The sequence below is a fragment of the Atractosteus spatula genome, chromosome 24, assembly GCF_055471065.1.
Source record: "Atractosteus spatula isolate fAtrSpa1 chromosome 24, fAtrSpa1.hap1, whole genome shotgun sequence".
NCBI classification, from domain to species: domain Eukaryota; kingdom Metazoa; phylum Chordata; class Actinopteri; order Semionotiformes; family Lepisosteidae; genus Atractosteus; species Atractosteus spatula.
This window is the reverse complement of record NC_142729.1, coordinates 3,843,786-3,870,300: the sequence shown is the minus strand read 5'-3', so window position 1 is coordinate 3,870,300 and position 26,515 is coordinate 3,843,786. Positions and strand designations below refer to the sequence as shown.

At 38.2% G+C, this 26,515-nt stretch overlaps 1 protein-coding gene across 1 annotated transcript in view; it reads right to left on the bottom strand.

Moving 5' to 3' along the window:
* Positions 1-26,515, bottom strand: part of LOC148815789 (uncharacterized) — a 144,204-nt gene that overhangs the window by 27,497 nt on the left and 90,192 nt on the right. The window contains exons 16-17 of the mRNA XM_088904884.1: positions 24,321-24,466; positions 18,681-18,799 (exon numbers count right to left, since the gene is read on the bottom strand). Of these exons, the coding sequence (XP_088761010.1) occupies positions 18,681-18,799; positions 24,321-24,466 (265 nt within the window). The remainder of the gene's footprint in view (positions 1-18,680; positions 18,800-24,320; positions 24,467-26,515) is intronic.

The window sequence follows — 26,515 nt, the reverse complement described above, 5'->3', positions numbered from 1 at the left end:
CAAAAGCTAAAGAGAAAAATATGGTGTTTGGAGTTAAAGGAATAACATATTAATTCCATATATACTGATGGAAAAAAGAAACACAACATTTTCCGGAATGTGAATACTATAGTTATAGCTTGTGTACTTTCACAAAAAGTTGTCAATTTGTTTTAAGCCCTTTGACCAGTTTATGCAGCGAGGCATTGCAACTTGCCATTCAAAGAAAAGCTTGTTAGGTGCCCTTTTACCCAACGAGTTCCAGGTAGAACAATGCCTGATCAGGTCACCTTTAAAATGGCCTTAATTCAAAGCTTAGGTCACTGCAAGAAAAAGGCCAAACTTAGTCAGTTTTCAGGGTATTCCATAATCCCTCGAATGTCACCATAAGCAAAGGAGAGGGTCATTGGCACGCTGCAGGCAGGCATGTCATCTTCCAGTGTTGCCAGATACTATGGAGTAAGCGGCTCCACTGTGTCCCGATTGCAGAGAAGGTTTCAGCAGCCCAGCAGGACAGATGACAGTCCAAAATCCATTTGCCCTTGAGTGACCACACCAGAGCAGGACCAACAGAGAGATTGTTTCAGATCTGCCAACCGTACTGCTGCTGAAACTGCCGGCAAACACTATGCCCGCATCAGTGACAGGACAGTGAGAGAGATCCTCTGCTCACACCTCCTAGATGTCACACCTGACTGGCTTGGGCCGCAATGGACTAGTCAATAGTGGCATCAGGTCCTCTTCATTGATCCATGCAGACGGGAGGGCCAGAGTGTGCAGGAGGAGGTGTTGCATTTCTTTTTTCCATCAGTATATATTCAGATAAGTGAACTCAATTAGTAATTACTTAGTAATTAGTTTTCACAGCAAATTTGGTACAACTGGTACAATGACAAATCTGCCATTTTTTGGCGAATTTGCTCAAGCTCTTTAATGTAGTTTGGGAATGACTTATGAACAGTGGTTTTTAAGTTGTTCCACAGATTTTCAAATAGATTCAAGTCAGAATTTTGACTGGGCAACTTAACAGAGATCCATTGTATTATTCTTAATAAAAGTGTGGCTTTGGCTTTGTGCTTTAGATCAACGTCCTGCTGAAATATGGCATTTTGTCCAAGTTTTAAGTTTGAAGCCTGATTTCCTTTAGTATTTGCTAAACTTTTGCTCTTTATTCCCATCCATCTTAAAAACCTTCCCAGTCCCTGCTACTAAGAAACCGAATGTAATTATGCCAACACCTAGTTTTACAATAGGGATGGTTTTGATTATATTTATATTGACAATGCATTGTGGTGCATTTGTGTCAGATGTAATACATTGCATTTCAGCATTTCATTAAGTTCAACTTTTGTCTTTTCTGACCACAGAAACTTGTCCCACTTAGTTTTCATACTATCATTTTGTTGTAAAATCCGCATTGAATTTGAAAGGTTTTTTTTCAGTTCTATACTCAGCCCCTTTGTGGATTGATTGGGACAATGTTGACTTGTGGACATTATTTCCATTGTCAGCCATAGTACTCTTCCAAACTTGTCAGTGGCCTCACATAGTCATCCTTAACCATTCTCATCCTTACCAAGCTATTCAAGTTGGATGAACAACCTGATCTACATGTAGGCAGTAACTGGGTGCCTGCAACTTCTCATGATTAACTTCACCATGCTCAAAAAGATATTAAGATTTTTAAATTGCTTTATACATTTTCACACAAGTTCTTGTGCCTTGGAACATGACCGTACTGAAAGCTGAATTGGACCTATGTGTATTATGAATCTTTAACAAATTGAAACAGGTTTTCACAATGCATTTGCCTATATTTACCTATTTTTCTTCAGTCCTAAAAAGCTTTTTAGTCCCCACTGAGGATAAGTATCCGTTAGCATGATGCTGCCATCACCACAGTTACTGTAGCATTACAAAACAATTCAATTTGTCCATAAGCAATGTGAGCTGGTGTTTCTTAATTGATTCCTATTCCTGATTCAATCTAAAAGGTGTAAGTTCAAGAAGACATGTGTACCATACTCCTCCTGGGGTGTTGTAGCTGCTCTCAGGTCTTTTATTTTATGCATCTCCATTTAGTTTGATATGAAAGAAACAATGTCCTCCTATATCCATAGTGATTAATATGCAAAATAAAGTTACTGCTTGAAAAGTCAGCCAAGTGCAAGCGGCCAGAGAGTGATGGAACACTGGACCCAACTGATTGAGGGCTAGGATGCTCCAGGATGCTCTTCCGAGACCAGGCCAGGCATGCGCTGTCAGCATGGTCTTCCAGGTTCACTCTCTGACTGAGACGCCTGGGTGTGAAAGAAATCGGATACCCAAGCATCCTCTGGACCCAGTGGGGGAGACATCTGTGAAGGATAAGAGGCAAGGACCTGTCCTAAGATAGCTCTTAGCATTTAGAGCCCTCAGTCAGCACAATGCCAGGAAGCGTTGCCAGTCAGAGCCCAGGAACAAGAAACCTCAGGGAGACCAGGCTAACAGAAGAAATTATATCCAGACAGAGTGGACACAGGATGCCTGGCTCCCCAGGAAGGAATAGAAGGCTCTGCTGGGACACTGGAAGCAGACTGGATGAAAAGGAAAAAGATTAGAACCCAGACAGCCTGAAAGACAGGGGGGTGAGGAACAGAAAAGAGCCCTGAAGCAAGAGAGGAAGCGATCCCAAAGATGAACCAGAAGGGCATCTGGAAAGAGAACAGAGAAAAGAAAAAGTGCAACGAACAGGACTCTATGGAACAAAACTGGGTAAAGAGTTGAGGGGACCGCATGGACAGTATCCTGGGGTCCTGGACAATGGAAGCTGCCTCCTGGATTCCCAGGGCAGGATAAACCAAGTGGTCAGAACTAAGACTGAGGTGCGGCACTGCACGGGGAGAGCCCTAGGGTCCTTAATGGCAGAAGCTGCCTCCTGGATTCAGGACAGAACTACAAAGGTCAGAGGTTAGCAGAGAAGAGTCTGGGGTTCCCAGGGCGCAGACCGGATGCCTACTCCTGAAATTCAGGAGTGGAGTGGAATGGGAATAGACAAGCATGGCTGCAAAGGCAGAACCCTAGGATGTGAGACGGAACCATGGAGATAGAAGGCCAACAGAACAGAACTCAAGGAATCCCATGGTAGAGGCCAGGAGCCTCCTCACAGTCTGGTTCAGAAGCTGTGGTGATGAGTGAATCCTGGAACTAGATTAACCTGGATCAGAGTCTGAGCAGCCTAGAGTGGTGGTTAGTTCAGCCCGGGGATCTCTACCCTGGCAAAACAGCCCGTCATTGGGTATTGAGCAGCCTCGGCTATGGAGAGGAATCATGTGCCGAGTTCCCATGGAAAAAAAGGAGGATGCTTGGGTATCTCGGTCTTGGAATAGAATCCTGATACTGAGGCCCTGAGGAGAAGAATCGAGCAGCATCGAGAACCAAAGACAAGAGTGCACACAGGCTTCGGAGTCCAGGGTCAACGACCACATGTAGAGGCTGCTGAGGCATCTGCCCGGGGAACTGGAGATTAAGGGCAGACAGGAGCGAGTAAAAATCAAAACAGAATGGATTAAAAAGTGGAGATGTGAAAACTGATGGAGATGAAAACGAAAATGACCAAGCACCCTTGAAGCAGGGCTCCAGCTTTAATTAATTAATTTGCAATTATAGGCAGATCAGCTGAAGGGGATCCAATTTATGCAGAAAGCCCTTGAAGACTGTAAGCCTTTGTGATAATGTGTTGGTTTCCCAGAGCAACCACTAGCAGAGAGACGCCCTATGAGACAGGATCATAACACATAGAAATGATTCATTATCTAATACCAAAACCAATAAAACAAACAGTAAAAAACAAAGTAGTAATAAACTGTGCTCTGACCCCTTGGTACTTCCTCCGTCACACAAACCTTAAGAGAGGCTAGGCTGTCAATCAGGGCTCTTAAATATCTTAATACATAATAAGTGAAACACAAAGTAGCCCGCATTATCTAAATATAATTTCCCTGTGCAGGTATGCTGGAGTTTCATTAAACCCTCAAGCCAGACTTAAAATTTCTTAATGATTCACTAGACTATACTCAGGGATTTAATATTATAAAATGCTTTTCAACTACGTGATCCCTAACTAGTTTTGAAAGCTCTTTAGATTTCATGTTTGAGTTTTTGCTTGAAATCACCCAATCAAGAAACTCTGAGAGAGAGATTTTATTCTGAAATCATGCAAACCGCTATTAATGTACACAAACCAACTTATTAGACGATTCATTCAAGCAATTTTGTGCACCAAATACATATGAATACATAATTGTCACGTCCCGCACTATCCCTCGCAAACGCCGTTCCCCTCCTGTCACACCCCACATTCTCCCTCGCAAACGGCGTTGCATTCCCTAAACCACTGTTTCACTATCTCATTCCTAATTGAACCCATCACATTCCCAGATGCACTAGATTCCACAAATTCTCACTCCCTAACCAATTATCCAACCACATCCCTTTCCTTTCAATATTTTAACTCCCCTCACACACCTACCCACCCTCACAATTGAGAAGCTTCTTGTAGTATTCTCCTGTGTGTGTTTCCAAGCCTTTTGACTGATCTCCTGTTACTACAGATGCAGCCATTCAAAGTGTGCGTCACAGACACGTACCGCAGGTGACGTCGCTCAGTATGACGCAAGATGACGCGTGGCACCGCAGTAAGTGATTGGTTGACCGACAGGGGCACTCGTGGTCCGTTGGTCTGTCGTAGAAAGATTTACAGTAAAAACGTCTTTGCTGTGCCCGTTGTAGATATTGAATTTACCAATGAAGGGAAATCTTAGTAGCTGAGCATAAAAAGAATAGGAGCATACTGTAACGCGTGTGAAGGCCATAAACGATATTAATTTTGGAACATAAACATACAGTATATAGCTGGTCTTGGTACTTTAAAGAAAAAAATACACACCAGTATTCCATTTCTCCCTAAACATTTTAAGCTTTGAAGTCTTTAACTAACGTGATACCGGAGTCAACAAGCATACTTTTAGAATTTGATTAAAAGGGAATATAATATGGAATCGCGTATCTAAGGAATTTAATAATGGTATTCGTGTGCTGCGACAGGGCTGTGTAGGGCTGTTTCGCCTGCCTGTTCATGCGAGCTGTGTTGTAGCCGACTGGTCTAGGTGCGTGCCTAGCAACTGGTAGGTTGTGTGTTCAAATCCAGCTGGTACCGGACTTTTCTTTTAACAAACATTTCTTCGAAAAAATAGAATAGCGATATTATGGACAATCAATTGACTTTTATATTTCAAAATATCGCAACATGATCGATATTTGCGATATTTTGAACATATCTTCCCTTCTGACAGCGGTTCCTCCTTCTATTGTGTGTGTGTGTGCAACAGAGTAAATTTTTATAGAGAAATGGAGGCTGGACAGTATGCGTTACAATATAAACATTTATATTGATTTAAATCGTGTTCTGATTTAAATCGCAAACGCGTGTTTAATTATGTGTTTTTTAATCATAATCAGGCTAATGCATTTCTACATTTTCTGTATGAACCAGCTTAGAGGTTCATACAGAAAGACAGCTTGTGTTTAAATTGAGTGTAAGGTAATTTATGCTTCTAAAGTCATGGTCAGCATTTATTATCGTACTGTGCTGTAAACTTTTTCTGTGCCTAGTCACATTATTTTATAGCGTTTTTATTGCGTTATTAAATCTGGTGGCGCTGTGTGTTACAGTAGTTTCGTGACTCACATGTCACATGGTCTGTGATTGAATCCCATAGAACTATGACTTTATTTTTAAACAAACATTTCTTTGAAAAAAATGAAACGTTTCCCTTAGTCAGAGATTAAATAAAACCTCACTCGCACCAAACAAATTTATATTTCTAAATATCACAAAATACGTTCATTGTCTTCCAATCGAGTCGAGTTGACATTGGAAGCCTGCCACACCCGGACTCTTAAACCAACGCATTAGCACGTCAAAGCCCATCGAGGGTATTGAGCCAGTATTGGCTATAGTATTCCCCCCCTCTCCCCTCAATTCAATTCAATTCAAGGTGTTTTATTTGCATGACAGATGGGTACAAGCAGTGTTGGGTATGTATATTGTAACGCTTACGGCAGACAGGCACTGTGTAAGAGCCGGCGCACCAGAGCAGCGCACCGAGGGAGCGTCTGCATTTCTAACTTAGTTTTTAAAATTAGTCAAGCAATATGAAGCATCCCCTTTTACTTTGTGCCTGAGCATAAAAAGAATAGGAGCATACTGCAACGCGTGTGAAGTCCATAAACGATATTAATTTTGGAACTTAAACATACAGTATATGGCTGGTATCGGTACTTTAAAGAAAACATACACACCAGTATTCCATTTCTCCCTAAACATTTTAAGCATCGAAGTCTTTAACTACCGCGATACCGGAGTCAACAAGCATACTTTTAGAATTTGATTAAAAGGGAATATAATATGGAATCGCGTATCTCAAGAAATTAATAACGATATAATTATATTCATGTTGCAAAAGAACTGCAACGGACATAAAAACTCCCTTGCTTTTAATAGAGCGTTCCATAATTTCTAACTACGAAAATGGCAGGTGAAAGGATTTGTAAACATATTTTGTTAAAGCAAGTCAGTTTTTTCCGCAACACATAAAAGACATTTTTCCAAGAAAGTTTAGCCTTTGTCACTAATGAAATCACTAAATAAAGACATAAATATAGAAATCTTAAGATTTGTTTTATTTAATGTTGGTAGCAGGATGAACTGTCAGAGTGTATATTTTGTCGCAGAGTTGCTGCAAGATGTTAACAGTGAAAAAGGTATTTAGAAATGAGTTATTTCAAGATGAAAATTTTCAGAATAATTGCAAATCTAGCAGGATAGAGAAAGCACAGAAAACTGGCAGTTAGATTGATCAGATTAGTATGAAAAGTCATTTAGCAAAGGGAATTAGAAGAGTGACAAACTAGTATACTTTAGATCTTTTTTTTCTGAACCAGGGACAATCTGATCATGTTTCCCTATAACAATAATAAAAAACTTTATTTGATATATCACCATTAAAGGTGGCATCTCAAAGCAATACAGTAGATGTAAAAACAGATAAAAGGACCACAGATTACAAAGTAAATGCATATAAGAAAGACAAGCAGGTAGAGGTGCTACCAAAATTAGAAAATGAAGCAGATACAGACACTAAGTCTTCTGAAAAGAAAGGTTCTGAGGTTAGATTTAAACTGGCCCTGGTGTGTGTGTGTGTTTGTGTCTGTCCTGTGATGGACTGGCGCTATGTCCAGGGTGTATTCTGCCTTGTGTCCGTCGCTTCATTCATGTGCATCCAACACACAGTTCAACGCTAGCAACTACACAAAATCTAAAATATGAGCTCTACTTGCCACTTACAGTACCAACAGTACCAGCTAACTTTAGTAGTGACATTTTCATGGATCTTTTTAACAATAAAATTTACAACATCAGACTTCAGACACAATTAAACAGGCCTCAAAAAAGTCTGGTACAAACATTTTCAGCATGGAATAAACCGTTACTTTAATGGTATAAACCTTAAATGGATTCATATTCTCAATAAGATTTGGTGCTCAGTAACATGACTTAGAAAATGACAGAAGACATACGTATCATGCTTATCCTTCTATTTTTCATAATCGTAAACTCCTTAAGGCAGTTACATTTTCTCTGTTCTGACCTGGAGTTACAGAGAAATTTAAATTCTAATAAGAGATTTGTAATGAGGAAAGTCATACCAATCACTCATACAGTACCAGGATTTGCAATTACAATACAAATACTTTCTTTCTGTATGTGTTTATTTTGCAGTTTGAGTCTATGGCATTCCTTTGGGGGTCTATACTCCAAGGCATGACTTTTTTATGTATAAACATCAGTATTTACTGCTATTAATTACTGTACGATTTATAGTTGAAATCTGAGCCTAGATATAAAGTTAGATATAAAGTTAAAATCTCGACAAAGCAATGTAGGAAATACAGAGAAAATAAATCCTTTCTGACATCTAAAATCAGTTTCGATCAAGGTCTCTAAAACGAACAAGAAAAAGAAGATTTTCGGAGGGCAATTACGCTGTGTTTATATAGAATAAGTGATTTATGAGCAATCTAATTTCTTGTTCGTTTAAAACAGTGAAATGTCAGCTGCAAAAGATCGCACCAGAAACAGCACTCTCTCTGCCTGTCATAGACGTTCAGGAAAGGCTGAATGAAGTCATGTCAAGTACAATAATTCGGAGATCAATAATAACAGTTGTAGGACAGTATATAAGGAGGATAAGGATTTTGAAGTTGACTCGAAATCTGATAGGTAACCAGTGCAAGGACTTGAAAACAGGTGTAATGCATCCCTGATAGGATTCTTGCTGTCATATTCTGAACATATTGAAGATTGCTCAGTGTGGATTTAATTTCCCCAGTGAACAGGATGTGCATTTATTAATTCTAGAAAAAAAGCCTTTCTTGATTTCTCTAGTTCTTAGTTTCTCTAGTTCCCTTTAAAATAAACTATTATTCCACAATGCAGAGTATTACATGGCCAGTATTTACACATGATATTTGTGATTTAAAGAAATTAACACAAGCAGCTTTTGGAGATTTAAGTGTTGGCTGAGTTATTGCAGGATAAAAGACTAGAGATGTTGGCAAGAAGAAGATAGTTTGGGGAAAGCTGAGGAATACACTTATAACAAGAACACTTCCTAATGGGGTTAGGCATACTTTTGATGAAGATGATGAAGTTAACAGACTATATGTTTACATAGATACTGAAATAAGGATTGTATTTTAGATTATGTGTAGTTGCTGGCATTGAACTGTGTGTTGGATGCACATGAATTGAAGGAATGGGCAAACATAGCTGATGCGGATCCACAGAGCCAGCATATTAAGATGTTTATAATTAGAGGCAATTTGTTTAAATAACTAGGTATGGATACTGATGTGCAAGAGAGGTGGAAAGGCTGTTTCCTTAAGCCAGCAGTATAAAATATTTTATTCTCAGTGAGATGCTGCCATTTCATAGTGGGTTTCTAACACTGTGTATAGTTCCATCCACACAGTGCCTTTACTTCCATTTCTAATCTCTTTATCCAGTACAGAGGATTTGGAGCCTATCCCAGTAAGCAACGGACACAAGGCAGAATACACCCTGGACATAGTGCCAGTCCATCACAGGACAGACAGACACAAACACACACAGACCAGGGCCAGGTTTCCCATAAACTAATTAACTTACCAGTATGTTTTGGAGTGCGAGAGGGAGTCATATCACACATATGGAGAAAAACCATGTAACCCAGAGAGAACATGTAAACCCCACACACACAGGATGGCAGGAATTGAACCTAGGACCCCAGTGCTGCAAGATAGCAATGCTAACCACTTTGCCACCATTATAAATGGATGAATATCTTAGTTATCTTTCTAGTTCACAGGTTTGCATGCATAATTTAATTTTGAAAGCCACTGAGACATCAGGTACTACTGTTGTATTTATGAAAAAGAAACAAAACAAAAAACATACTAACAACTGTGCCATCCTACTCCTTAGCTAATACATTTTATTATTCATAAACAGTTAACATTGTTAGCAAAATATTTTGAATTATATTTAACCCTATTTTTTCTTTAGTTTTGTATTTAACTTATTATATGATAGTCAGACTTAATGTATATTTGAACAATGAAAATATATTTTTACAAGATTTTACATTAAGCACTTAAAATTAATATGGTTAATAATAGTAAACTGTAACATGCTGTAACAAGATCGGTTAAACAGCGAAGAAAATGCTTTCAGAGAAAATGTTTCAGGTGTGAAGAACATAGATCTCCAATGCAATTTCAACCAAACCTGTTCCCACACACCCTGCCCCCACTACCATTAGAATATACACAAAGCACTCAAATCTTTCGAGCTAATGATCAGGTGACCCGAGAGAGAGCGAGAGAAACACCAAGGGGTGCGGAACCAGGGAACTATTTACGAGAACTGGCGATCTCCCCAGACTGTCCGCCCGTTTCACTGTTACCTGGATACCTCTTTATTTAGAACTCACTAACACTGATTTTTAGTTTAGAAGGATTCAAGTAGGGTTTTAGATGAAAGGCAGCGACCTTAATCAAGCCCAAATCACAATTGAACCCATTCAGAGCTTACATTACATTTTAGCGTTTCATTCTGAGCAGAAGACCCTCACACCTGAAGAAGGGGGAGGTGTTTTTCGCTGGAAATCTCGCCTGCTTCTACTTTACAACCGGAGTGCTGGCTGTGACGAATTAAACCGGTATTACAGGTTTCAATCACAGACCATGTGACATGGGAGTCAGGAAACTAACACCGCGCCACCGGATTTGATAACGCTATAAAAACGCTATAAAATAATGTGACTTGGCACAGAACAAGTTTACAGCACAGTACAAAAATGCTGACCATTTAGAAGCATAAATTGCCTTACACTCAATTTAAACACAAGCTGTCTTTAGCCCTCTAAGCTGGTTCATACACAAATGTAGAGATCCAGGCTCAGAACACACAGCTTCATTAGCGAATACATATGCAGGACAACTAGAGAAGACGTTTTACAGAGGATGGATTTTTAGAAACATCCCATCAGTGACATCACTGAAGTCAACTCCTAGGTACTGTAACTGTCGTGTGGATAGTTTCACAAGAATCAGACAAAGGTTTAAGCATCGCTTGTTCTAGATAAAACTGCAAAAAAAAAACAACCACCCATAATGTACTTCTTTGCGGCTGTTTGCCCAAATCATATATTCACAACGTGAAATCTAGAACATAATATTACGTAACCAAAATCCGCAATATGGAAACAGAACCTGTGTAATTGTTGATAGATGATGTACTCGTAACATTTTTTCAAGACGAACTACAACATTTAAAAAATGACTTGTATGTACTTGATATCTCTAATCAATCCACGGGTCCCAGCACGAAACGAAACTAAAACGCATACCGTTTCGCGCTTCTTATTAGTTGCTCAAAAGTAATTTGACCGTATGAAATGCATAATATAAACCTAGAAACATATACGTGAGTAGTACTTAAGCACTGTAGTATCTGTGTTAAGACATCAGGATGTCTTCTATCTTCTTCAGGATGAATAAAGTGGGCCTATTTATCTATCAATCATATTTAAATAACTAGTGTTCTGTACCGTGGTACCCCTAAAAGTACCACACTTGTACCATACAACAGTAGTACCTGATGTCTCAGTGGCTTTCAAAATTAAATTATGCAATAAATAACCACATGTAAGACTCTGATGCTTAAAATGTTTAGGGAGAAAGTGGAATACTGGTGTGTATTTTTTCTTTAAACTACCAATACCAGCCATATACAGTCTGTAACGTAGGGATTTCTATACGTCTTTATTTAGTGTTTACATTAGTGACAAAGGCTAAACGTTTAGCTTCAGTAACGTGTACATATCTCCCCTTTTTATAAAACGACATGGTTGAAAACTGTTCCAGAGCCACTGTTGTTTCATCAGTGAAAAGTACATCATGAAATGCCTCTCCCTGTTCAATCCACTGGAAAAAAGAAAAGGAGCATAAAGCTTCTGATGGTCATAAACGATATTCATTTAGGAGCAGCATCAGAGGTATGTTTTTAACTGCACTGCATTGGAGAGAATACCATAGTGTGTTTTTTTTTACTCCCTGGCGGAAACTGGCTTCCAGAAGAATCAGTATGGCTCAGAGATTAAATAAAACTTCACTCGCACCAAACAAATGTATATTTCTAAATATCACAACATGATCGAATTTAAGTCATTTTAATAACAATGAATAGTCACCTATGCGTTACAATATAAACATTTATATTGATTTAAATCGCGTTTAAATCACCTTTATTTAAAACCCATAAATAAAGCTGATACTGTTTAGACTTCCAATTATTTAAAACTGTATTAAAGCAGCACGATACACAATGTAACGTAAATCGCTATCTTTGTCTTCTGTGTGATAATGTTCACCTCTCTGTCCAGCAAATTTACAGGTTAAAAACAATACTGTTAGGCTGGGAAAACGATTTTTCTCCCCCCCCCCTCAAAAACCCAGTAAGTACAGTACTTACTAGTTAAAGGCTAGGCTCCCGACTATGGCGAAAGGAACCCTTCTTTCATTAGAATACAATGAACATATTTTAGCCCTGAATGAATAAATAGCAAACATGGTTTACATAAAAGACATTTTTCCAAGAAAGTTTAGCCTTTGTCACTAATGAAACCACTAAATAAAGACATAAATATAAAAATCTTAAGATTTTTAAAATGCATGACTTTGCTAAAATTTATTTGAAAATAAAAACAATTACAACCGCCAGGGGAGAGAGAGAACAGGGGAGGGATGTTGGTTTTGCATAAGGGGCGGGGCTATGGAAATTAGGTCTGTTTGGGAATGTGTAGTTACATGTTCTGGCTGTTTGTGAATTATCGTTGTTGAGTATGGAGTGTTGAGGTATTGATTTTGTGTAATGCTTTATGTTGAAAATTGAGGTGGATTTTGTTTATGATAAACAGGATAAACTGGGATGGGAGGAAGGTTTGGTTTTGCATAAGGGGCGGGATTATGATAATTGGAGGACTTTGCGAGAGTAAAATGGTTTGATATATTTGATTTTGTATTGTGGTTGTTATCTATGTTTTTGGTTGGTATTATGTTTATATGGTTGTTTTTGTTGGTTGGTTGTTATTATGGTTATTAATAATACGATCTATAGTTGAAATCTGAGCCTAAATAAAAAGAAAAAGCAAGTGATTAGGTTTATGAGCAATCTAATTACTTATTCGTTTAAAACGCTATATAAAATAAAGTTTATTATTAATTTGCTGCACAGAGCGGTGAATATTATTATGCATAAGACAAAGATAACGATCCTGATCAGTTTAGAAATCTGTGTACGCTGTAAGGTTTTTACTTCTTAAACTTTTAAAATACACGTTTTGAATAGAAAGAAATCCTCTTCCTGTTACAGTATGTATAGCAAACTAGCACATCTTTTTTCTCCAATCAGAGGGGTGTCAGATGGTGTCAGCCAATCACCATTCTGCGTTGGGTAGCAACGGGTGACTGTTCTCAGGCGGAAGATGTAAACAGCTTAATGTTCGTGTTAAATAATTTTTTAAAATTCAATTAAACGGGCACAGTTAAGACATTAAATATACATATACATACTGTATACAGTACAGTTTGCATACGGTAATATGTTACGCGATTAAAAAATAAATAAATAAAACTGGAAGGTTCAGCACCAGCTGGATTCGAGCACACAACCTGCCCGTTGGCAGGCACGCACCTAGACCAGTCGGCTACAGTCAGCTCGCATGAGCAGGCAGGCGAAACAGCCCTACACAGCCCTGCCGCAGTACACGGATATAATCATACCGTTATTAAATTCTTGAGATACGCGATTCCATATTATATTCCCTTTTAATCAAATTCTAAAAGTATGCTTGTTGACTCCGGTATCACGTTAGTTAAAGACTTCGAAGCTTACAATGTTTAGGGAGAAATGGAATACCGGTGTGTATTTTTCCTTGTGATATTTTAAGCTCTAGTTGAATGATAGGTGTCGCATTTTAAATCATTTTCGTAGTTAGAAATTATGAAACGCCCTGTTAAAAGCAAGGAAGTTTTTATGCCCGTTGAAGTAAAACAAAATGCCTGACAAAGTATGGTTTGGACAGATTCCAAGTGCTTGTACAAATGTGCTAAAGAAATTATACTTTGAGTATACAGCTTGTCCAAAGTCATCCATTATTAATACTATTAGTAATATCTTCGGTAAAGGCTTTGATGCATAAATATTTCTGATAAAGGTAGGTTGTGTACTTTTGTCCAACTGAGCAATCTTGCTTTCATAAAATATACCAACATTTTAATGACTGAAGATTAACATGCTGTAATACACTGTTCAAAATTAAAGGCTCAAATGCTGTACATGAGAGGTTAAGCTCCCCCTGGCGGTTTTACAAGGTGACGCCGGATAGTTTCCGGCAGAGCGTCAAATGACGCGCGATTAACCACGTCACACTGCGTGACACTGCGTGATGCCGCGACACGCCCACCGGGGTATGCCGCAAAATAACGCACGCATTTTGAATGGCTGCATCTGTAACTCTTTGCTCCCGCATTTTGACCACGCCTTTTGAATTTTGTCATTTGGATTGTCTTTTGGATACCTCTCGTTACCGGACCCTTTGCCTCCTTAATTGACCAAGCCTCTGGATCTCATCTTTTGGATTGTCCCTTTGCTACAACTGCGTTCTGTGGGATTCACGGTTACGCAAAAGGATCCTCCTATTCTACCAGTAGGTTTCTTGACAATGAAGCATGAATACATAATCATGATATTGTTTTTAAATTTTTGTATCCGTTTACTTCTTTGATGGCAAATTTAAAAAGCAAAATATGAGAGATGTGAAAGAGTAAACACTTTTGCAAGGCACTGTAGACAAATGTCTGATCTATTAAATTAGAAAATTGGCTTATTGTTGAAAAAGGGGGTAAAAATAAGTCTAGAGTAAAATTTGACCCCCAATTTGATGTGTAACAGTACATGTATTTTTAAATATCCTGTTTATGGATTATCCATGATAACATTACTTTTCTGTCAAAAATCAGTCTCATACAGCATCAGACCTGATGTACTCATTTTCTGGGAGATGATTTAAATTGTAACCTAAACATTACATTAGGGTTTGTTTTTGCTCCTCAAGCAGATGTATCTTCTGTCTAAAACTGTGAGTGTCTAAGTATTGTATTAACATACATGGGGGAAAAACTACTGGTAATTGTGATATCATTTTTTAAATGTAATCCTTGTCAATGTGTTGTCAATTAAGACTTCAAACATTAAATTTGTGAGAGCAAACATTAGAAAAGTGTTTATGAAGATGAATGGAAAAGTAGTATATGTAGAGCCAACAGGTCTTGAGTTTTGTCTGGCTTTGAGGGTGTTAAGTCTACAGATGCAGCCATTCAAAATGCGCGGGCAATACCGCATTATTTTCCGGTACGCTGTACGCAGTCTACCGCGAGTTACCGGTAAATACCGCAAGTTACCGGTAAATACCGCTAGCAAAATAATAGTATCCGGAATTTCCGCAAGGTGGAGCTAATAAAGCTCAACCTCTCATGTTTGAGCTGTAGCCATCAAAGTCTTTAACGAAGATATTACTAATAGTATTAATAATAAATGACCTTGGACAAGCTGTAAACTCAAAGTATTGCCCTGGTCCACATTATTTTTTTCATTGACCGTCTTTGTAAAAGTAACACGACAGCATTTCGCAATCACGCATTTTTTTCCAATCATGCAAAGTACAGTAATTTTTGAGAATCGATTCACCATGTCTTTCACATGCTCATAAAAGAGATTTATTTAGGAACATAAACATATTACCGTATGCAAACTGTACTGTATACAGTATGTATATGTATATTTAATGTCTTAACCGTGCCCGTTTAAGTATTGAATATTTATATGGAATTTTACCACTGAAGGGAAATCTTAGTGCCTGAGCATAAAAAGAATAGGAGCATACTGCAACGCGTGTGAAGGCCATAAATGATATTAATTTTGGAACATAAACATACAGTATATGGCTGGTCTAGGTACTTTAAAGAAAACATACACGAAACATGGTTTCATTATGACCAGAATCGGTCTTGAGATATTTTTAACTTGATTTACAGTATTTGAGAGGTATGTCTTGACACCGATACTACGTAAGTACTGCTCACGTACTGTATATGTTTCTAGGTTTCTATTATGCATTTCATACGGTCAAATTACTTTTGAGCAACTGATAAGAAGCGCGAAACGGTATGCCCAGGGCGTTTTAGTTTCGTTTTGTCTGGGGACTGCTTTAACTATATCGCCGTGGATTGATTAGAGATATCAAGTACATACAAGTCATTTTTTAAATGTTGTAGTTCGTCTTGTAAAAATGTTACGAGAACATCATCTGTCAACAATTACACAGGTTCTGTTTCCATATTGCGGATTTTGGTTACGTAATATTATTTTCTAATTTCAGGTTGTGAATATATGATTTGGGCAAACAGAGCCGCAAAGAAGTACATTATGGGTTGTTGTTTTTTTTTTGCAGTTTTATCTAGAACAAGCGATGCTTAAACCTTTGTCTGATTCTTGTGAAACTATCCACACGACAGTTACAGTAGGAGTTGACTTCAGTGATGTCACTGATGGGATGTTTCTAAAAATCCATCCTCTGTAAAACGTCTTCTCTAGTTGTGCTGCATATGTATTCGCTAATGAAGCTGTATGTTCTGAGCCTGGTTCTCTACATTTCTGTATGAACCAGCTTAGAAGGCTAAAGACAGCTAAATGACTTTACTTTTTAACAAACATTTCTTTGAAAAAATGAAACGTTTCCCTTGGTCAGAGATTAAATAAAACCTCACTCGCACCAAAAAAATTTATATTTCTAAATATCACAACATGATCGAATTTAAGTCTTTTTAATAATAATGAATAGTCACCTATGCGTTACAAAATAAATATTTATATTATTATGTTCCGCCGGGGATTCAAAAAATTTATATTTTTTAATTGCATATCTAAGGAAAATTGCAGTATAACTTTGTTCATGCACAAACAGTGGCATGTTACATTATAATTTGGGTGTCTCCTCTTGCCAGAAAGCTCTAAATTGCATTTTGAGTGCGGTTTTTGACTTTTTCTAAATTGCAACCCATAAATAAAGCTGATACAGTTTAGACTTACTGTATTCTAAACTGTATTACAACAGCACACTGGATAATGCAACGTAAATTGCAAAAATGCACTTGGAATCAGTCCAAGCCCTACTACGAAAATTATTTAAACTGCGACACTTATCATTCATTTTTAAATAAACTTTATTTTATATGGCGTTTTAAGCGAATAGGTAAATAGATTGCTCATAAACCTAATCGCTTTTTCTACATAAACACAGCGTGATTGCTCTCTGAAAATGCTTTTCCTTTATATTTAGGCTCAGATTTCAACTATAGATCGTATTATTATAAACTTTCTTGGAAAAATGTCTTTTATGTAAACCATGTTTGCTATTAATTCATTTAGGGCTAAAATACGTTCATTGTCTTCCAATTGAGTCAAGTTGACATTGGAAGCTTGCCACGCCCGGACTGTTACACCAACGCATTAGCATGTTAAAGCGATTTCATTGAGGAGCCTAGCTACTAGTTAACACTGTACTTCCTACTTTGAAAATACCTGTGAAACCGGTTTAATTTGTCACAGCCAGCACTCCGGCAGAGAGGGGGTTGTACTCGTTAATGTCCGATGACATACAAGTGCAAAGATTACAGATTTTGATCATCTTTTTTCTGAACCAGGGAAAATCTGATCATGTTTCTCTATAACAATAATAAAAAACTTTATTTTACATATCACCTTTAAAAGTGGCATCTCAAAACAATACAGTAGATGTAAACCACAGATTACAAGGTAAATACCCAGACAAACGCAAACGCGTTTTTAATAAAATGCTTTCATTCATTCAACAGAGAGAGAGCGTAAAACCTGGGTGTAACAGCTGTTCCTTTTTCTGATCACTTGCTCTCTGAGATACATGGGAATCCAGGCTTTTTTTATCAACGCTTTCTTTTCCGTATACCAGATCTTATGGAACCACTTCAGAAGGGTGTCAGGGTGTCAAGGGTGCCAAATTTCCCATTGGCCCTTTCCAATCATGGCCTCCTAATAATCCCCATCTCTGAATTGGCTTCATTACTCTGTTCCCCCCCCCCCCGATAGCTGATGTGGGGTGAGCGTTCTGGCGCACTATGGCTGCCATCGCATCATCCAGGTGGATGCTGCACATTGATGGTGGTGGAAGGGATCCCCATTACCTGTAAAGTGCTTTGAGTGGAGTGGCCAGAAAAGCACTATATAAGTGTAAGCAATTATCATTATTGATTGATCTGGATTCAAAAATATTCTGGGCCTTAGATCTTTAAGTATCACCTCATAAAACATACTTTACCATGCAATCTGTGGGGTAATCCCTTTGGATATACATTTAGAGCAGAAAAGCTGAATATGTTGGAGTTCGAAACAAAATTACAAAAATATATCTTCTCCAATGATGCACTTGCTATATATGATATGTTTTTTGGATGAAGTTTCTAACTCTCCCTTTATATAATCCCTGACATCACTGAGGCCAGATTATGGCCATAAATTTCCACATTTATTATTTTACTTTCAGAATTCTGTTGTCATCTATAGGATTTAATAATTTTCTCTCCGTCTTCCTTTAATGGTTTCTTCATATTTTTATTAGTAACTTTTATGACTTGTGTAAACAATTATGGAAATCTTTAATAATATACCTCTACACACATTTGGTGAGATCTCATATTCCAAATTCTTAAGCCTGACATGCACATTGAACAGAGCAACACTATAGCTATAGTGCATTATAGTTTAGCCTGCTACACCTGGTAAGAAAACGTACTTGTTAATTTATACTACAGTTCCTGTTTTTTACACCTGAATTAAAAGTTAATGTGTGAAAGAAACAGTAATAAAGTTAAAGTGTTTGAAATATATTTTTAATGTTGTCAAAACACAAATAGTGTAAACGTAAAAAAGTTGGTTTACTATTTCTATATCATAGTTAACTCACCAGTCACATTGCTAATTCCATGCAACACATAATTTTCCACTTCTCCAATAATGACTGAGTCAACAACAATTTTGGAATCAATTAGTTTGACAGCAGTTTGCACTGGGTTGCTTGAGGAACTAAAAAATAGAAAGAAAATATATTGTGAGAATTGCAAGGCTATCACAGTGTGAAGGCATGCAAAATGGTAGTGTGATCACAAAGAATGGCTTCTAGCTAAGTTTCATAGTTCAAAGACATATAGCTATAAAATATTAAAGATGTATAAATAAAATATATAAAGAGATATAAGACCTATGAAGGAAATGTAAGGACTGGATATTGTTCATATTTAAGAATTCAATAATTCCATTGCTGAAATTAGCTAATGAGAATAAAAGTATACCTTAGTTAATATATTTGTATTAACTGACTTGGTTGATGAAGTAATAGATTTACTTGAAAATCACTACTGTCACGTTCCCCCCTCATATACAATATAAAGAATAATCCACAGAGAAAATGCTTCTATGGTGAAGCTAGGGTGGAGGGAGTAGATGTGCATAGAGCTATGTGGAGCCAGGGAATAAGTAATCTACAGTACGTTTTCTATTCAAACAAGAACAGATATGTGAAATTCAAAATAAGGTCTGGTGATTTGTCCAATTAAAGATAATAAAAACAACAATAACAATAAGTCACTCCGGGTCAATTGCAACAAACTTCCCGAGTTAGTACACAGCTGCGTACTAAGTTGCAGTTTAGTTAGTACGGTAGTTTCTGGAGATCATCTTCAGCTCTGAGTTCAATTGCAGCGAAAAAATGTTCGGAACAAAGTTGGAGTTCAGCTGAACGTGCTTAATCCGGTTCCCAGGGCTCGGCGTTGTTGCTGTACTAATTAGCACAAAGTGCAGGGGACTGTGCATCAGAGCATTTCAATTAATTTGATTAGTGGGTTAATATGTAGGCCATGTTAATAAACAATTATTACTTTGTCTGTTTCTTGTTTATATTTAAAGTAAATTTCCTGACAAATTAATGTTAGTTTTCAATTTAAGAACTGCATTTAGGCTACAATTTACCAAATGAGGGTACGCAGTTATTAATGAGATACTCAATTGTTATTAGTCACGAAACAAATGAGAACCACAGCTGCGCATTTGAAACAGAATGCTACTGTATTATCGCAGCTTTAATTTCCTTTGTTTAACGAGAAACTCCGGATGAACAAGTGAACACATCGCTATTGCTAAATCGTTACAAAAGACACCAACTAATGACCAGTAAAGTTAACAGTTTTATTTTTAGCAGAACTGGAAATTAAACTTATAAAATTACTTGAGCAAAAAAATAAATGTTTATTGTTCCTCTGACCTTCTTAGCATTTCTATTTTTTAAGGTAATACATTTCTTTAGCATGGTGTGCCTTTTGCTTACTTTTGAGAACTTTCATTTTCTCTTGAAATAACGTTTTCTCTCCTCCTGTGTCAGTAAGAGCTTATGTTTCAAATTAAGTTCTTTTATAGTCAGTTCCAACATCTTCCTTTCAAAGTGGGGAAGAGCCCGCTGGCGTGTTGCTCTGCTAAATTGTGTTTGCTGATCTTCTCCCTCTGTCTGGCTGTCAGGATCTTCTGCACCACTCTCCTCCACATCAGCACTCTCCACTCCACTGCACTGGCTTACATGAGTGTCCAGCCAGAGGGACATTCACTGTCAGAGTCAGTCTCGTCTTGTGGCTGCAGAGAATGTCCTTTCTGTTGGGATGTTATATCTGAAATGTGTTCTACATTTGAGATAGTCGATGATGTTGCAATATGTACAGAGAAGGGACAGTGTTCCGAAAAACTATCATACATAATCAATTTTAAGTAGACAAGTTTTTTTCTTTAACGTATGCTTGCATTTGCCTACAGATATTACTCTCTGTACCCAGAGGTGGGTTAACGAACAGGCTAGCATAGGCTGTAGCCTAGGGGCCCTGATTGGCCAGTTATTTTTTAAACGGACCTGTGGGCCTGATCAGGGGCCCCTGATTGGCTGGGTTATTTTTTTTAAATGGACCTGTAGACCCCTGATGCAATGGGTTCACAGTTCAAATTTATCTTGGTGGATTCATTGGGTGATCTCTGGTGCAGATTTATGGTAGCCTCAAAATGTGTGATAGAAAATATGATAGTGGGTCACAAAAATGAAAAGCACGGTGGTTAAAAGAGCAGTGTGAACAGGATCTACTTAAAAAGATCCCCAGATTGACTGGTTATTTCAAGTTTGCTGAGCCAGACCCAGATCCTGAGTTTATGGCTAATGTTGCAGCCAGTGCTACAACAACTGCAGTTGAAAAGTTAGTTGCAGCTAGCTCAAGCCTGGGGGCAGTCTATATCAACGCCGCTCATGAGGAGGAGCCAGCTCCCGCAACGGAATCAAAGGAACACAAGTCAGAGGTAGAGCCCCCTGAAATGCCACCACCATCCACCTACTGCCATGGAGCTAACAGCTCCCGCTTCCTATAGCTCGGACCCAGCATGGTGGGGTAATATAGATGAACAGATGCGGGCATACTGGGCTAGAGTTGGTGGCGTTTCAGATGGCTCTGCCTCTATCTCCGCAAGACCAACAAGCCATGTCCGAGCCACTGCCATGGCTGTTGCACCTGCCGCCCTGGAGCTAACAGAGTCAGCAACAGCAGCTCCTGCTTCCTATTGTAATGAGTCACTAATGAGGAGGTATGGATCCTGTGCAGCCGCAGGAGTAGGTCATGGCAGCAACCAAACTGAATCGAGAGGCGAGATCATGGTCAATGAGAGGAAGGAAGGTAGAAATCCAGGTCAGACACAGGTGGCAAACAATCCAAATCGAGGGGCGAGGTACGTAGTCAAAAGGCAAAAGGGGTAGTCCAAAATCCTGAGTGACACAATGTTTAAGAATTTCCAGGTAGAGCTCTCAGAGAGTTAACTCAATACCGAGAAGCGTTAAGTGGGTTAAGATGGTTTAAATAGTGCTGCTTGCTTGTTATTATTATTAACCCGCTACTGGTACTGGTTAGCTCTTTTGCGAGATGATCTCTGTTGGCTGGTTGGGGTGACACCTATAGCACAGACCCAGCATAAATGAACAGATGTGGGCATACTGGGCTAAATTGGTCCCGAACTCCTGTCAAAACCAAGATGCGGAGGTTGCAGCATCGGAAAGACAACATAAACACCAAAAGACGTATTTCTCTAAAACCCCCTTCAGAAGAAAATTCAGAAATGTCGAGTGTGTGTCAAGAGGATGGCTGCTGTATTCCCCTTTGAAAGATGCAGTGTTTAGTTTCGCATGTAAACTATTTGGGGACAGTGGTGATCAGTCCGGACTGACCATAGGCTATAGTGACTGGAAAAATGCAGCCGCATGCTTGGCTGAACACAAAGTGTCGGAGAGCCATAGAAAGGCTATGGTTGCATATGTGCTGATAATGGTCTAATAGATTCAGAACTAAAAAGACAGTTTGACAATGAATATGAATATTGGACTAACGTATTGAAAAGGGTGGTTGTAGTAAAAGTTTGTTACAAATGTTGTAAAAGTTTTTAGCAGAGTGAGGGCTGCCTTTTAGGGGACACAGGGAAACATTCGGGTGGCCCGACAACAGGAATTTCACAGGTGTTCTCGAAGTTATCAGCGAGTTTGATCCCTTCTTGAAAGTCCATATAGAAAAATATCTAATCTTCGATGCAGTGTATTTGAGTCTATTGACTACAATGGACTTGCAAGAGTGGGGAGTGTCCTGCTGTTCTTGAAATAATGCGTTCAAACAGGGTGGTCATTAGTCTCTGCTGTGCTGATCTTGTTGTGTATCGTCGGTTTCAAAGTAAGCGTGTGCATGATTTCAGTTGTCAGCTAGCAGATTGGCTGTGAATCTGATTTATTGGTTGCATTGCTGTACTTACATTACAGGCTTTTGTAGTGTGTGTGTGTATTTGGGCTCCCTGTGTACATGCATGTACATTCTGTTTGAAACAGCGGTAGCAGCTCTTACTCCAAACGCGTCACTGAATTATTACAGTATTTCCTCTCGCTTTCTTTCTGGTAGGATGGGGGGGGGCTACACAATGTGTAGCCTAGGAGCCTCTGATTACCTTAATCTGCCACTGTCCGTACCATCCATTTCCTCATTATCCCTGCTTTCTTCTGATAACCACAATAAAATATTTAACAAATCTATTCAGTTGACTCACAGATTTTAAAGAACACATTAAAGGCTCATCCTCCATTTATAGAACTATTTGCTTAAGTTCTGTTCTCTTCATTCTTTAGGCTATCTTAAAATTCACAGTTAGTAATAGTGATTGACATTAAATGTAATTATTAGTAAATGACACTTTTGTTAATACACACATATTAATAATCTTTGTTATTAATAAATGTGGTATGAGTGTTAAGCAATTCGAGTTAAATATTACAATAATTTTCCAAGCGACGGATGCATAAATTCAGTACGTAGCGCATTAAGATGAGCAGATGCTTATCAGTGCAATTAGTCTTTAGATGTTGTTGATTTGGCCAATTTGCTCATTTATGTTAGATATGAGTGTGAGGGTATGTCCCATGAGGACTTTCTGTTCTGTAAGCCGCTACCAACAAGAACTACAGGAGAGAACATATTTCAGCTTCTGAATGAATTTATCTTAAAAAAAATGGCATCGACTGGATAAAATGCGTCAGAGTTTGTACAGACGGTGCTAGAGCGATGACAAGCCGACACAGCAGTGTAGTTGCACGAATTAGCGAGGTTCTCCAGATATGAAGTGGACGCCCTGCAGCATCCACTGATTGGCCTTGGCCGTCAAGAAAATGCCTGAGGATTTAAAATCTGTCACAAATCTGTTGTGAATTGTATCAAGATTAGTTTGCTCGACTAAACAGTCTCACCCCTCTTACTGAAATGGTGCTTTTTTATTGTTTATTTTTAATTGTTGTCGTTCCTGTTGTCATTCTGTAAAGCGCTTTGAGAAGCCACCTTTAAAGGTGCTATCTCAAATAAAGTTTATTATTATTATAATATTTATTATATGTGTGTGTGTGCGCACGCGTGTGCTCATGTTGGTCATTAAGATTTTCTGTGATTCCTGAGAAGATGACTTGTAGGTGGTACTTTGGTTTGATCAGGGCCCAAAAAGTTTGAGAACCACTGGGGTTAAACCATATGAAGAGGTGGTTTAAGTTAATCCGCTACTTTAGTCACCTCTAGAGGGCAGCAGCTGTTACTTTGAGTTTGTTGCAATTGAGAACAGGGTCAGTATGGTGGTGCGGACTAAGCACAGCGGTAAAGTTTGTTGCAATTGGTCTTAAGGTGGAGCACAAGTTTAAACCACAGCTGCGTACTAAGCACGGGTTGAACTCCTGTTACTACGCTACTTTCAGTAGGTTGCAATTGACCCTCCGCGTCTAATTTGAGGCTTATGACAACAAAACAAAATTATTTTTTGTTTGCTACTTGCATAAAAGTATAAATCTGAATTTCATTTAAAAGTAAAGATTTGGTTTTTGTTTCAATAAGTAAAACATTTTCCTTTTTAATTATATGTAAAGGGCAGTTGACCTCATCAGAGATTTAAAAGAGATTTATTTATATACTTACAAAACAGAAATAAATATAGAAATAAAATATAATTTTTTTACCCAACATCATTTCCATCAGTGAGACATAGAATTCGAAGGCTGCATTCAGGAAATTGTTGTTTAATCCCCTTGAGTTCCTTGATGCTGTAATCCAAAGCATCATATAGTTTTGTACATCCTTTTGCCTCAAGATTATCTATGTATTCCTACAATACATAACATAACATGTTTTGAGAACATTTTTAATAAAAACAGTTAATAGTACCGTATTCAATATTTAAATATAAAATATATTTTTTGTTCTATGAATGTTTTAATTGAAGTCTTCATATATTCATACAGTTAATTATGTACAGTAGCATGCCTTCATGCATAATATGTAATGTCAGCATTTAGGAAGCTTTGTACACTTAAGGTTGTGTTACTAATATTTTTGCTGAAACACCTAATCCACTGCACCTTACAGAATGTAAATTAACATGGTGTAAATACAGTTGCAAGAAAACGTTTGTGAACCCTTTGGAATTACCTGGATTTCTGCATTAATTACTCATAAAAATGTGGTCTGATCTTCAACTAAGTCACAATAATAGACAAACACAATCTGCTTAAACTAATAACACACAAACAATTGTATTTCTGCTTGTCAGTACTGAACACATTGTTTAAACATTCACAATCTAGGCTGGAAAAAGTATGTAAAAAGGCTAATGGCTTCTCCAAAAGCTAATTCAAGTCAGGTGTTTCAATCAATGAGATGAGATTGGAGGTGTGGGTTGGAGGTGCCTTCCCCTATAAAAAAGGCACACAAAGTTTGGTTACTGACAGAGTCTGCTCTTCTCAAGAAAGAGCTGTTCATATGAACCATGCCCTGATCAAAAGAAATATTAGAGGACCTTAGAAGAAGAATTGTAGAGATGCATAAAGCTGGAAAAGGCTACAAAAGCATTTCTAAAGGCCTAGGTGTTCATCAGTCCACAATAAGACAAATTGTCTACAAATGGAGGAAATTCAGTACTGTTGCTACTCTCCCTAGAAGTGGGTGTTCTGCAAAGATCACGGCAAGAGTGCAGTGTGCAATGCTGAAGGATGTGAAAAAGAACCCTAGGGTAACCGCAAAGGACCTGCAGAAATCTCTTGAACTTGCCAAAGTCTCTGTTCATGTGTCAACTATTAGAAAAACACTTAACAAGAATGGTGTTGATGGAAGGACACCACGGGGGAAACCACTGTTCTCCAAAAAACATTGCTGCATGTCTGAAGTTTGCAAAAGACCACCTGGATGTTTCACAATGCTTCTGGGAAAATGTTCTGTGGACGGATGAGACAAAAGTTGAACTCTTTAGCAGAAATAACCATGCTATGTTTGTAGGAAAAAAAACACTGCACACCAATACCAAAACCTCATCCCAACCATGAAGCATGGTTTGAGGCTGCTTTGCTGCCTCAGGGCCTGGACAGCTTGCTATCATAGAGACAAGAATGAATTTGAAATTGTATCAAGACATTTTACAGGAGAATGTTAGGGTAGTGGTCCATCACCTGAAGCTTAGTAGAAGTTCGGAAATGCAACAAAACAAATACATGAAATGCAGGAGTAAATCAACAACTGACTGGTTTAAACAGAAGAAAATCTGTGTTCTGGAATGGCAAGGTCAGACTCCAGGCCTCAACTTGAGGGAATTTACTAAAGGTTTGTATTATATCTTGTTGACTATGTACCTTTATACTTAAATTTTACTAAATCCATCTCAGGATATCTGGTCTCAAAAGACAACATAGTCACATGATATCATTACGCACAGCTGACATAGTTCTCAGGGAAATGACCGAGTGACCTCTCCTGGAACAAAGGGTCAATTCAGCAGAAGGGGCTGCTTGTCACGCAAGCTGGCAGTAAAGAATGTCTATGTACTGGTCAGCTTTTTAGAATTACCATATATAGCCATAAAGAGAGTCACGTGGGAGTGTATCTTGTATTGTTTGTTCACTATTTAAAAGAGTACTGTAAATGTTGGTTTTTAAGTCTTGTGGCACATAACGCAAGACTTCAATATGCATATGAAATAAAGAAGACTTTCAACACAAAAACTCTTAGGTGAAGGCCTTTTTTCTGGCACAACAAACCCAATTGAGATGCTGTAGCAAGACCTGAAGCGAGCTGTTCACACAAGGAATCCCAGAAATAGCAATGAACTGAAACAGTTTTGTAAGGAGGAATACTCTAAAATTCTTCCTAACTGTTGTGCAAGTCT